Here is a 12,400-nt window from a genome sequence, read left to right on the forward strand (position 1 = left end):
ACCACGAACCTGCAGAATAGCATGATATTTGAAATCCTCCCTGTACGGAGAGGCTCCATTAGCTTAAACTATCCTCCCAGCCCTAGCAGAGCACCTCTTCAGGAAGGTGGCTCACCATCAGCAACTAATGCAAAAAAAAGTTACAAAGAGTTAAAGGAAGTAGAACAAAAATATGTAAAGTATGTTGATCGTTTTGTAAACACCGAGTGCAGCCTACATCACTGCAGTAACAATCCTGGAGGAGTTACTAAATCCGACAGCATAATACAGCTAAATGAATACTCAGCAGAAGTTAATGCAGGGAGCTTCAGCAATTAGGTCACTCCAACTGTGCTTGTAATTACAGTTCCCTCACATTGTCAAGCTGACTAACTCCTCCAAGGCAGGTACGCCAAGATATCAGTAGCGCCAAGATATCAGTAGCTTGTGATTTAATTTTTTTTTAAAAAACAACTCAAAAATTGCAACTGGAGACACCAGGGATGGATACGCTTCCCTTCAAATTTTTCAATACCCCTTGGTTGGAGATGCCGCTGTCACCACAGCTCAGAACAGAACGGATTAGAGTGGGAGTTCAAATCCCATCCATGACAGAGATGGTGCACTAATGCCCTATAATGAATAGATTTAAACCTTTATACCATCAAAAATCAATCCATGATCATTTGAGATCCCAGTTTTTAAAAAGGTTGATTAAGGGAGGTGCAGAAATATTATACTATCAATTGTCCTTTTCTCAACCTACACAAGTTAAAGTGGGAAAATTTCACTCACAAAAAGAGCCAGGATGCATCATCAATTAACTTTGAGCTAATCGTTTTAACATTTTAGATAGAAAGCTCCCCAAAGAAAAATTCCAACTATTGATTTTGTATTACCAATTCACAAAAATAGGTTTATAACAAATCTACAGGATTTTAGCTTTCTCTTTGATTTTCCTCCCATATCCCTCGCCCCCTCCAGGTGGTTACTCCTACTTGCATGTTTTTCCATGGCAACGATCTTCTGGTGACCCCTGGTAATAAATGTTGGCTATTCTGATGCATGTCTTAGCAGTCAGGTAAATGCCTCAGACACCTGTCTACCTCTTGGCTGGATAATGGTGCATGACAGGGATGAAGAAACCCCCCCCCCCCCGCCAAAAAAAAAAATCTAAACCCTAAAAAGGTGGATGTAAAAAAACTGACAAAGGTCAAGAGGCTGTGGAACCAATCTCTTATTGTACACGGGCCCTCTCATCTTAGTGTCAGGCTAGTATCCATTTAAACGCAAATCTGATGTTAATTTGCTTGGTATACTGCATTACCATTCCTCTCTCCTATCCTTTGCTCCAGAGAGACTAAACAAAGTTTGCTTCTTCGGTTGCAATGGTCCAAGGTGATCACAGAGCCTTTGGTCATCTGCATAAAGATGCTGCCTAATCAAGCATGCTTTTAGTTATGAAATGTTCTACATTGTGATGTGTGGTACAGATTGCTAGCCTGAAGAATACTTTACTATTGAGTGCAACACTCAGGATGGGTGCTAGCAGGAACTGCTCTTTCAGAAATTCCTGGTAACTGTTTACTGCAAACATTTGGGTGAAAAATCCAGCTTACTTATGAAGAATAAATGACAACATTGAACTACTTTTAAATAGCAAAATCTTACTAAATGACAACATAAACAAAGTGTACTTTGCATTACAGTCCTAACCTTGGAAAGATAGCAGAGCCCAAGTGAGAAAGTTCTTCATCTTCAATTGTGAATCCATTGCAGTTAACCTTAAAAAAAAAAGGATGAAAATTAAAACAAAATGCTTTGCAAGAATGATTGCTTCCTCCATTATTCTCTACAGACAGTGCTTTTATCAGTGTTCTTCTCAGTTTTAGATAAGGTTACAGATCTTTGTTTCTTTGTCAGTAAAATGATGCTTCAGGTTCGAGCTGAGCCTGGGGAGAGGGTTTAAGAGAGGGTGGAGGAAAAAGGCCACATTCAGGATTGCAGTCACACAAGTGAACAAAAATGCAGGACTGCTTCTGCACCTGCAAAGCTTAGAGACCCGAAATTCTGAGGTCCCCAACAGGTCTCATTGTCCTATGATGAAACCACTCCAACATAACTAGCACTGTTAATAATTACTGCCTACAACCCCAATAAACTACTCTATGACTGCTGCTGAACAGGAAGTGTAAATTTTAAACATTTAGAGCTACAAAGCCTACATACTTCCAACAGTCTCAACACTAACATTGAATAGATTACAGTGGCTTTACAATTGACTGACCTCTTCCTCTCAAAATGGTTTCAGTTATATGCCAGTACAACAGTGGCCCTTAAGTGGCTACTGGCCTAATGGGCTTTGGATACTTTAGCCAGTCTATCAGCAAATGGCAGCACATTATGCACAGCTCAAGATTTTTTTTTACTCTAAGAAGCCATTTTACACAGATTTTTGTATTGATTTTTTAAAAAAAAGACTCCACTTTTCTCCTTTTACCCTCCCTCCACCCAAACTGGTACAGGGACACAGCTCCACAGGCACCAGCAGCTATCCTGGATCTTATTCAAGTGACAATTCTTCACGCACAAGTCCAGCTAGTGAGCATTTAGCCGATTATTCAATGGTTTAGCAATCATAGCAAAGCCTGATCCTGTCCTCACCCAACATCCACACTTCCAGCAGGGGACCTGGATACTGATCAGAAACAAACTATGGCCATTTCCACCCCCACCTGTAGCATGTGCCCTGTCTGAGATTGGCTCCCTTAGAGCAGATTAGAAATCAAACCGGAGACCATCCTGGCCTGTGTGGCACATTTAACCATTAAGTCGATGGAGAGTTTGGCAATAAACTACAAAAACATTTCTTCAAAAAAAGTTATTCCATTTGTAAAATATATTAATTTATTATAGCTTCATGAGCTGATGTAAACTTTTGGTGCCACACAGGAAAGAGAGTTCAGGAAGTTAAGGATGGAAACCAGGATACAGACCAAAAGGCAACAGAGACTGGGGAGAACTAGTCCTGATACTCCAACACTAACAAATTAATCTGCAATTGTTCAGACACAAACAGGAAGAATGTCAGTGTTTCAATGTACTGCGTGCCATGGCATTGGGTGCTCTGGACTTTCTACCTGCAAACAACCAACACAGCAAATTGGCAATCTTGATGCACTCAAGGAAGGTGTTGCATGGTGTGAGTAAGTAATTGGCTTATCACTATTATCAATACAAGACAGTTAAGCATTTCCAGATCGCTCTCATTTGGCTTCTTGTTTTACACGTCCCAGCTGATCTTAGGGATGATTTACAATAGTATGTTGCAGTTACTCTGCAACGCTAGACCTCCACTCTCTGGAGTTCAAGACATGGGTGCATCGCCAGCATTTGTGCTGATTGAAGAATCTTCTCCATCCTCCTGATGACTCAGAGTTTGTCCTCACATCCACACAGGCCAGGAAGTCAATCCTCAGTCAGCACTAACTTAACCAATTTCCACCCAGGTGATAGTGGTGCACAATTGGCTTCAGGGCTGGTGGTGGAAAGTATTGGGATTAAAATCAGGCAAGGTAATACCCCTGACCCCTACTGGAAATGACTGTATGTGGACGTCAGAATCGGTTCATACATGGCAAAAGAGTCAGTTAACAATCATTTGTTTACATCAAAATTTTCACTTAATATTTTAAAAAGTCATTTACTCTATGAATACAAACCATTGCACAGAAAAATGAGGTTTTTTGGGAGGACCTGTAGCACTTCTTGCTGAGTCAGCAGTATTCACTAACAGATAACTGCAGCAAGTGAAGGATTTGTAAGAGTATGTATTTCAGGATAAAGCATTTAAAAAAAAAACAGATCAATCCATTTATCCTGGATAAGTATCCAAGCAGTTTGTTTACCTATTCCTTGAAGGTGAAATGTTTGCTTCTTTCGAGATGCTGATTGCAGTGTTGGCAATTTAAAAATTCAGATCTGGCAAGTACATAGCTGTACCTGGGAGATGCAACATAGAAGGATAGATTTTATAAATTTGCACTCCCAGCAGGGAGGTTTGCACACATGAATGTACATCAAGATTTCTGGTGTGGAGGTCACCGGGCCATTAATTGCACAATTTTCCATTTATAACCGTTATAATTGTCCCATCAGGGGGTCCTGCAAGCAGGACTCTCAGTTTGACGATGTCCTGAAGCGATACATTTGCTTCTCTGGTTTCTGGGAGGCGACCCCAATACCTGTGAAACACAAATTCCGTACCCTTGCCACCTATTCCAGCCCCCTCCCTAGCCAATGGCTCAAGCTGCACCAGCCTGTTCGCAATCTTGGCATCCCATTCAACCGAGCTGAGATTCTGACCTCGTATCCTCTCCATCCCAAAGTCTGCCTACTTCCACCTCCGTAATATCACCTGCCTCCGCCCCACCTCAGCCCATCTGCTGCTGAAACACTCATCCATGCCTTGGTCACCTCTAATCTCGACAATTCCAAAGCTCTTCTGGCCGGCCTCCAATTCTCCAGAAACTTCAGCTCATTTAAAGCGCTGCCGCCCATATTCTATCTCGTACCAAGCCCGTTCACCAATCGCTCCCGTCTTTTCTGACCTACATTAGCTCAAATTTAAAATTCTCATCCTTGTGTTTAAGTTCCTTCATGGCCTCACCTCTCCCTATCTTTAATGTCTAACTTCCTCCAGTTCTACAACCCCACCACCCGAACAGGCCGTTCATCTCAACGCTGGCCTTTTATGCATTCCCCCCCCTCCACTGTTGGTGGCCTTGCCTTTAGCTGTCTAGGCCGCAGGCACTGGAATTCCATTCCTAATCCCCTCCGCTTCTCCACCTCCTTTAAGGCCCTCATCTTTGACCAAGCTTTTGGTCATCCCTCCTAATATCTCCATTTTTGTCTGATTACACCTCTGAAGAGCCTTGGAATGTTTTTTCCATTACAGGTGCTATATAAATGCAAGTTGGTGCTTTGATTAATGGATCAGTCACCGCAAGAAACATTTTTTTCTATAGATTACTTTTGATTAATCACGAATGATATGTCTATCTTTCTTTGTATCACCTTATCGAATGGGAAAAAGAATATAATCTAGGGTAGTAGCTCTTGTTTTTCAGTTCCCTTCCTGCTATACTGTTATATGAGCAAAGGCTAATGTAAAAGCAGCTGAATTTGTTTAAGTAATGCAGAGAACTGCTAAACACTTATCCGCTTCCAAACAGAAGTCAATACAGAGTTATATGAAGTATTGTAACCTAGCTAAAAAAAATTGCTGTTTATTTTATTCTTCCTTCTGATTAAACTTATTTGTACTTTTCAGCCCAAGCCTTACAGTCTGGTAACATGCCATAAGAAACATCGGAATTGCATGGAGAGATCCCATGCTATTTCCAGTGCATACCTTAAGGGTAAAAAAAAAGTTCATTGTTCATTTTGCAGCTTGTTATCCAGGAAAGCTTAAAAAGGTCATGTTTCAGTTCATAAGAAGCGAGCGCTTGCCTATGGCAGCAAACTTTTGCACTAGACAAGAGAAAAGTATCTGGAGCAAGCTCTAATTGTAACAATTTTTTCCATGTGGTTTTGACAGACATAAGTTTGTGTCCCTTCAGCTCCAGCCTCAAAACAAAAGGCTGCAAACAGATAGTGTTCCTCCATAAGAACGCAAGAAATAGGAGCAGGAGTATGCCATATGGCCCCTTGAGCCTGCTCTGCCATTCAATAAGATCATGGCTGATCTTCAACCTCAACTCCACTTTTCCACCCTATCCCCATATCCCTTGATTGCCTCAAGAGTCCAAAAATCCATCCATTTCAGCCTTGAATATATTCAATGACTCAGCATCCACAGCCCTCTGGGGTAGAGAATTCCAAAGATTCACAACCCTGAGTGAAGAAATTCCTCCTCATCTCTGTCTTGAATGGCCGAACCCTTATCCTGCATTTATGCCCCCTAGTTCTAGACTCTCTAGCCAGAGGAAATAATCTCTCAGCATCTACCCTGTCAAGCCCCCTCGTAATCTTATATGTTTCAATGGGATCACCTCTCATTCTTCTAAATTTCAGAGAGTACAGGCCCATTCTACTCAATCTCTCCATTAGGACAACCCTCAACCCAGGAATTAATCCAGTGAACCTTCGTTGCACCGCCTCTAAGGCGAGTATATTTTTCCTTAGATAAGGAGACCAAAACTGTACTCCAGGTGAGGTCTCACCAAAGCCCTGTACAACTGTAGTAAGGCTTCCTTACTCTTGTACTCCAACTCCCTTGCAATAAAGTCCAACATGCCATTTGCTTTCCTAATTGCCTGCTGTACTTGCATACTGTGTTTCTTGTACAAGGACACCCAAGTCTCTCTGAACACCAACATTTAGTTGTTTCTCACCATTTAAAAGATATTCTGGTTTTCTATTCATCCTACCAAAGTGAATAACCTCATTTCCCCACATTATACTCCATCTGCCACCTTCTTGCCCACTCACTTAATCTGTCAACCTATCTTTGCAGACTGTGTCCTCCTCACCGCTTACTTTCACACCTAGCTTTGTATAGTCAGCAAACTTGAATACATTGCACTCGGTCCTTTGATCCAAGTCATTAATATAGACTGTAAATAGCTGAGGCCCAAGCACCGATCCTTGCGGCACCCCACTAGTTACAGCCTGCCAACCCGAGAATGACCTGTTTATCCTACTCTGTTTTCTGTCCTTTAACCAATCCTCTACCCAAGCTAACATATTACCCCCAACCCCAACCTTGTGGAACAACCTTTTATGTGGCACCTTGTCGAATGCCTTTTGAAAATCCAAATATACTACATCCATTGGTTCCCCTTTATCTACCCTGCTAGTTACATCCTCAAAAAACTAATACATTTGTCAAACATGATTTCCCTTTCATAAAACCATGTTGACTCTGCCTAATCATATTATGATTTTCTAAGTGCCCTGTTACCACTTCCTTAATAATGGATTCCAGCATTTTCCCAATGACTGATGTCAGGCTAACTGGCCTGTAGTTCTGTTTTCTCTCTCCCTCCTTTCCTGAATAGTGGGGTCACATTTGCTACCTTCCAATCCACTGGGACCGTTCCAGAATCTAGAGAATTTTGGAAGATCATAACCAATGCATCCACTATCTCTGCAGCCACTTCCTTTGGAACATTCTAATAGTACAGTACTTCCAATTAAAGAAAGCAAAAAGGCTAATTTTTTTTTTTTAAATGATTTCTTTAAACAAAAAGTTTTATTAAAGTTATTGTTTTCATCAGCATAATCATTTTTCTACTCAGGGATCTGATAGATCAGTCTAAATGGAAAACCAACAGCTGGACTATCACACTATTCTTTCATAGTAAACAAGGTAGGACATGAAACAGTTAGCATTCTCTATTCAGCACAAGTACATTTTAGGCCTGTGCTCGGACCCCTGACTATGGAGGAAACAGAACCACCCCAGAATTGAGTGGCATGCAAAGTGACTGCCAATTTAAGGAGTACTAGACTTGTGGCCTAGTATTCTAGAGCCAGGCACACAAGTCTCACTAATTGTTTTGCGATAGCTTCTGGCTTGCTCTCACAGAGTCACTAATTTTAAATTAATCCCTAAATCAATACAATGGCACAATAAGCTAGAGGTTTAGTGAGCTGGGGCCTTGCAGCTCAGGAACTACTTCATATTAAAAGCACCGAATAGAAATGTCCCATTAAGAGTCAAAATGATGTAAATACACTTTGGACCCTTAGTAGCCCTATTGGTAACAATTAATTTAAACTGGTGGAGCTCAGTCCAGACATTCTTACTGGGCACTTGGCAGTGCTATAGAACTCATAAGTTTCAGCATTGAAGTTGGAACATAAAGGGTGGAATGCAATAAAGGCACATGAAGCTCATTCCTTCCATGGACCATGTACAATCCACGTTTATTGCAAACTCAAACTAATTTCATTCTCTTAAAAAAAAAGAGGTTCTGCAAACTTTCTCCCAGTCCTCCCCAAAGGCAAATCAAATGATTATACATCCTTCACAGTTGCCTTTTTTGGTAGATCATTTTGTCCAAATGGAAAAAGCCACTGATAGGGACTTCAGCATGGTCACTAATGCCATTGGGTCTGCTCACCCACAGATCGACCAGGAGCAGGGGCAGGCCAGACCTGATAATGAATGATGGTGGTGTCTCTCCTAATGACAATATATCTACACCAGTCCTCTGCCCCCTTCCAATGACTTCATTCGGGCCAGAAAATAGATAGAACCAGGCTGCTCTTGCATGTCTGGCCTGGTCACCTCAAAGGCTCCAGTTATGAAGGGTTCATAAAGGAAGCACCAGTTTAGGTAGTCAAATACAACACATATGAACTGTTGGGAAGGGAAGCACCATGGCAGCAGGTATTAGATTCAGTAACTCCTCACATTGAAAAATAAAACATTTTGGCACTGTAGCTTTACACATCACTAAGTTCCATTTGTGTGACTGGGGAAAGACAAGTACAGTGAAGAAGTATGCTCTGCCTGGCAGATAGACAGAATGACTGTATGCACTTAATGTGCATTATGAATCAAAAAAAAAAGAGGACTAGCAGTGGGGAGGGTCCACAGGCACATTGGGATAAAGTGTCCTGTATAATGGTGTACTGAATGGCTCTTGCAGCTGCCAAAAGATGCTTGCGTTGATGCTTCTTCTGGTTTTTCCAGCACCTCAGCAGCATCCTCCCCCTGCTCTTCAAAATGACTCTTGCTGCAGATGCTTCAAATGGATGCCTTTTTAAAGTTGCAAAGCAGCTGAGAATGCAGCAGACCAGAGTGAGCCTTGGCTCGGTTATACTGAAGGATGCCCCCAGACCAGTCAAGGCATCAGAGCCACTGCTTCAGCAGTCCTATGATGTGCTCAATAATGGGTCTGATGGAGGCATGCACCTCGCTGTATCTGCACCTCACTGGTATGTGGGGATACCACCGTGGGCTCATAAGCCAAGGCAACAGCAGGTATCTTCGACTTCCCAGGATCCAACCCTCGAATTGCTCGGTATCTGCAGATAACGGCACAGTGGACTGCCGTAGAATGAATAGATCATGACTGCTGCCAGGGAATCTGGCATCCACTAATAGTTACTGGTGCAGATGGTCACACAAGCTAATGAATGATAAAATAAAAGCCTTTGCAGTTCATTTATAGGATGCTCTTGTCTGCAGCAGTTTATAGGGCTCTGGGGTACCAATGGCATTCTGGACTTTTGAAAATCTTGTCACTTGAAACAAAAAAAAACTGGGGCTCTGTCCTATTGCTCCGTGTTATCGATGGAAAGTGACGTAGCCGCTTGCTCTGCCAAACAAGGAATCAGAGACCTGTTCAGTGCAGCGATGCACTGCAGCTGACGTTACTGACGTCCCCAGTAACAGCCAGAGGCAAGAAATTTAAGGCCACCGTCACCTTCACCGCTACAGGCAGCATCATGCCTCCCTGGACCTGGGCTGCTGATCTACCTGCAGCACGTTGCACAATTCTGTCACAGCCTACCTGATAAAACTGAGCCTCTCTGTAATGTTGCTCCTCTGCAAAGTCCAGCTAATTTCTTAGCATCCGATATATAAGGTTAGCGGAGTAATGGTAGGTAGAAGCCCTCCTCCTGCAATGATGCTATATTCTCCGTGACATTCAAAAGTTCTTCTGGTCCTCCTCCGAATAGCACACGTACAATGGAATTCAAAAGGAGACCCCATCGTGACAAGGAGGATGGTGGGGGGGCAAAAAACTGTGCAACTCCCCAGCTCTCCTTAATCGCTCCTGAACACAGTTCAGTTCTACCTCAGCAACAAACTTTTAAATTATGATCTCTCAACTGCTCAAAAGTCAAGTTGCCAATCACAATCTAAATTGGTGCCTATTGATTTTAGACAAAGCCTTGAAGCTGAGAATGCCCAGTTTATATGGGTACTATTGGTGCCAGACCTGCAACCAGCTTTAAGGGAGGAAATAGCCATGGAGTCTAGATTGACATAATTTCTTGCACTTTTAAGTTATATTTAAATTCAGCATTTGTTTCAAGTGCCACCATTCTGTCTCCAACTAGCCAGTGACTGGAAGTGCAGATCAAGCACAAACCGGATGGAGATGAGTACAAGGGAGAAATAACCTATTTTTCTCCTCTACACGACACCCCAGAAATAGGTCCACACAGGGAGTTATACAAAGAAAAAAAAATGTTCCTTCTGTCGCCAACAAAAGTTTTCAGTTTGATCTATGGATGTGTAACTCCCAGTTCCTGTTGGAACCGTCATCTGTCTGGGAGCTAATGATATCTATTATGTGACAAATTATGATGATATTTGTATGTGTAATATTCATTTGTGGGCACTGAAGCCACCTGGTCACATCCACAGAATAAGATACTGCAACTTTTTCAAACAGATCAGATTTCAAATCTGCTACAAACCTTTGCAAACAGCTCAATCAAGGCAGTCCGGTCAGGGAAGTCCAAGTGCTTTGAGTAGAAGTGATGAAGGGCGGCGATGTCACTCTCAATCAGCTCTCTTTTTTCATTATCCAATTTATCAAGGTCTGAACAAAACAGAAATAGTGTCAAATTAAAAAGAGACTGGATTGAAACTATGGCTGCAAAGAAATCTTAGTATCGCTGTCAAATCTATTGTGTTGGAAACATCGGGGTCAATTCTGCAGTCCTGCGCTCCAGAAGGTCAGGTTTGCAACTAGTGTGGAAGGAGCACTGAATTGGGTGAGCAGGCCCTGCACAAATTTCTTTCTGGCCCCCAATTTGAGTGAGCTGAGCATTTCACCCACTTCATGTGCAAGCCTCATTACGGCCTCAAAGTTGATGGGAAAATATTTAATTTGTTCTGCTGGGATGGCTCTTTTTCCATTTAAATTGTGAGCAAGCAAGCTTACAGGGCACTGGAGCTCTTTACAAAAAAAAAAATTGTATGTTTTTTTTGTAATGTTAACAGTTCTTTTACTCCAAAGTTTTGTTTTCTTTTCCACGTGAAAATGTAATTAATTTTTCAGATAAAATTTTTGCCAACCATTTTTCTTGCCCCTAAAAAGATAACTTTGCTCTTCTGGCCGGCCTCCCATCCTCCATTCGCTGTAAACTTCAGCTCATCTAAAACTCTGCTTCCCATATGCTGTCCTGCATCAAGTCCCACTTACCCAGCACTCCAGTCTTTGGCTTCCAGTCCTCCCATTGTAGGTCAGCAATTTAAAAATTCTCATCCTTGTGTTTAAATCCCTTCAGTCCTACAAAGACCACTGCCCAGAGAATCTCCATTCCTCCGACTCTAGCCTCTTGTATCCTCCCCTGCCTTCCCCCTACCATAGGTGGCCACGCCTTCAGTCATCTAAGTCCCGTGCTCTGGAATTCCCTCCCTATACCCCTCTGCCTCATCACCTTCAAAGACCCTTCTTAAAGCCCACCTCTTTGACTAAACATTTGGTCAGTCCTCCTATTTTATCGCCTCCTTTGGCTCAGCATCCATTTTTGGCTGATGTTAAAAAAAAGTCCTAAGGTGTTTCAACAATGTTAAAAAAGGTGCTATATAAAACGCAAGTTGTTGTTCAGTTTGTACGTGGCATGTGTCATTTATCTGGTACTATTGGTTAGTCTTACAATGCCAGATTCCTCAAACGTGTGTCATCTTCTCCCATGCCCTGCAGACAACATTCAGCCTAGCTGCCACCTCCTGTCAGGTATAGTGCATTGCCAACTGGTAAGGATGGAGCTCTAAAGCCTCCTCGCACCTACCTCTTGCTCCCGGTCTCATTAAGAGGTCCAGAGGAGCACGCCTGGCTCACAAGAACACTACTTTTTTTTTAAAAAAAAGTTTATCTTGGTGGGCCTCTTCTAACCCTTGATCCAGCTCCCAGCAGGACTGGCCTAGCAGGGAAGCCTCTCCTGCTCCCCTGATCAAGCCTCAGGTTGAAATCGCAGATCGGACACCGATGACGTCATCGGAGCCTGACCGTTGCCACATTAGTCAGGCCGCTGCTCACCACTGCATCAAGGTCACTGTTGCTTTATGCAGGAGGGCTGCACAATTCATAGCCTGCCTTGTGGAAACAGACAACCAAAGAGAACGCTATCCAGTTCTACAGACTGTCAGGGATCCCTCAGGAGCAAGGAGCTGCTGCCTGACTAGTGTGGCAAAGGTCACTTACTGCTGCCTGGAAGGATCTAGTTGCAAAGAAATTCAGTAGTGACCTTGACTGGTACACAGCGCTGTTCTCCTGGTGGAAGTGCACTGCAGATCTTCAGCCAGTGGTTGACATATTTCCCCCCCAATAGCCTCCAGGAAGAAGTGCAGCCTTCTGAGGCAGTGATAGTCAGAAAAGTCCAAGATCTTCATGGTCTGTAGGCCCTGATGAATGGGTAGCAGTACATAGGGAAGAGAGGCCTACCT

The 12,400-nt window shown here is 42.8% G+C and overlaps 1 protein-coding gene across 2 annotated transcripts in view; it reads right to left on the reverse strand.

The window, feature by feature from the left end:
* LOC137324525 (N-lysine methyltransferase SMYD2-like) overlaps positions 1-12,400 on the reverse strand; it is a 40,582-nt gene that overhangs the window by 11,240 nt on the left and 16,942 nt on the right. For both annotated transcript variants that reach the window (XM_067988920.1, XM_067988919.1), the window contains exons 5-6: positions 10,423-10,547; positions 1,696-1,763 (exon numbers count right to left, since the gene is read on the reverse strand). In XM_067988920.1, the coding sequence (XP_067845021.1) occupies positions 1,696-1,763; positions 10,423-10,547 (193 nt within the window). The remainder of the gene's footprint in view (positions 1-1,695; positions 1,764-10,422; positions 10,548-12,400) is intronic.

This window comes from Heptranchias perlo, chromosome 8, assembly GCF_035084215.1.
Source record: "Heptranchias perlo isolate sHepPer1 chromosome 8, sHepPer1.hap1, whole genome shotgun sequence".
NCBI classification, from domain to species: Eukaryota; Metazoa; Chordata; class Chondrichthyes; order Hexanchiformes; family Hexanchidae; genus Heptranchias; species Heptranchias perlo.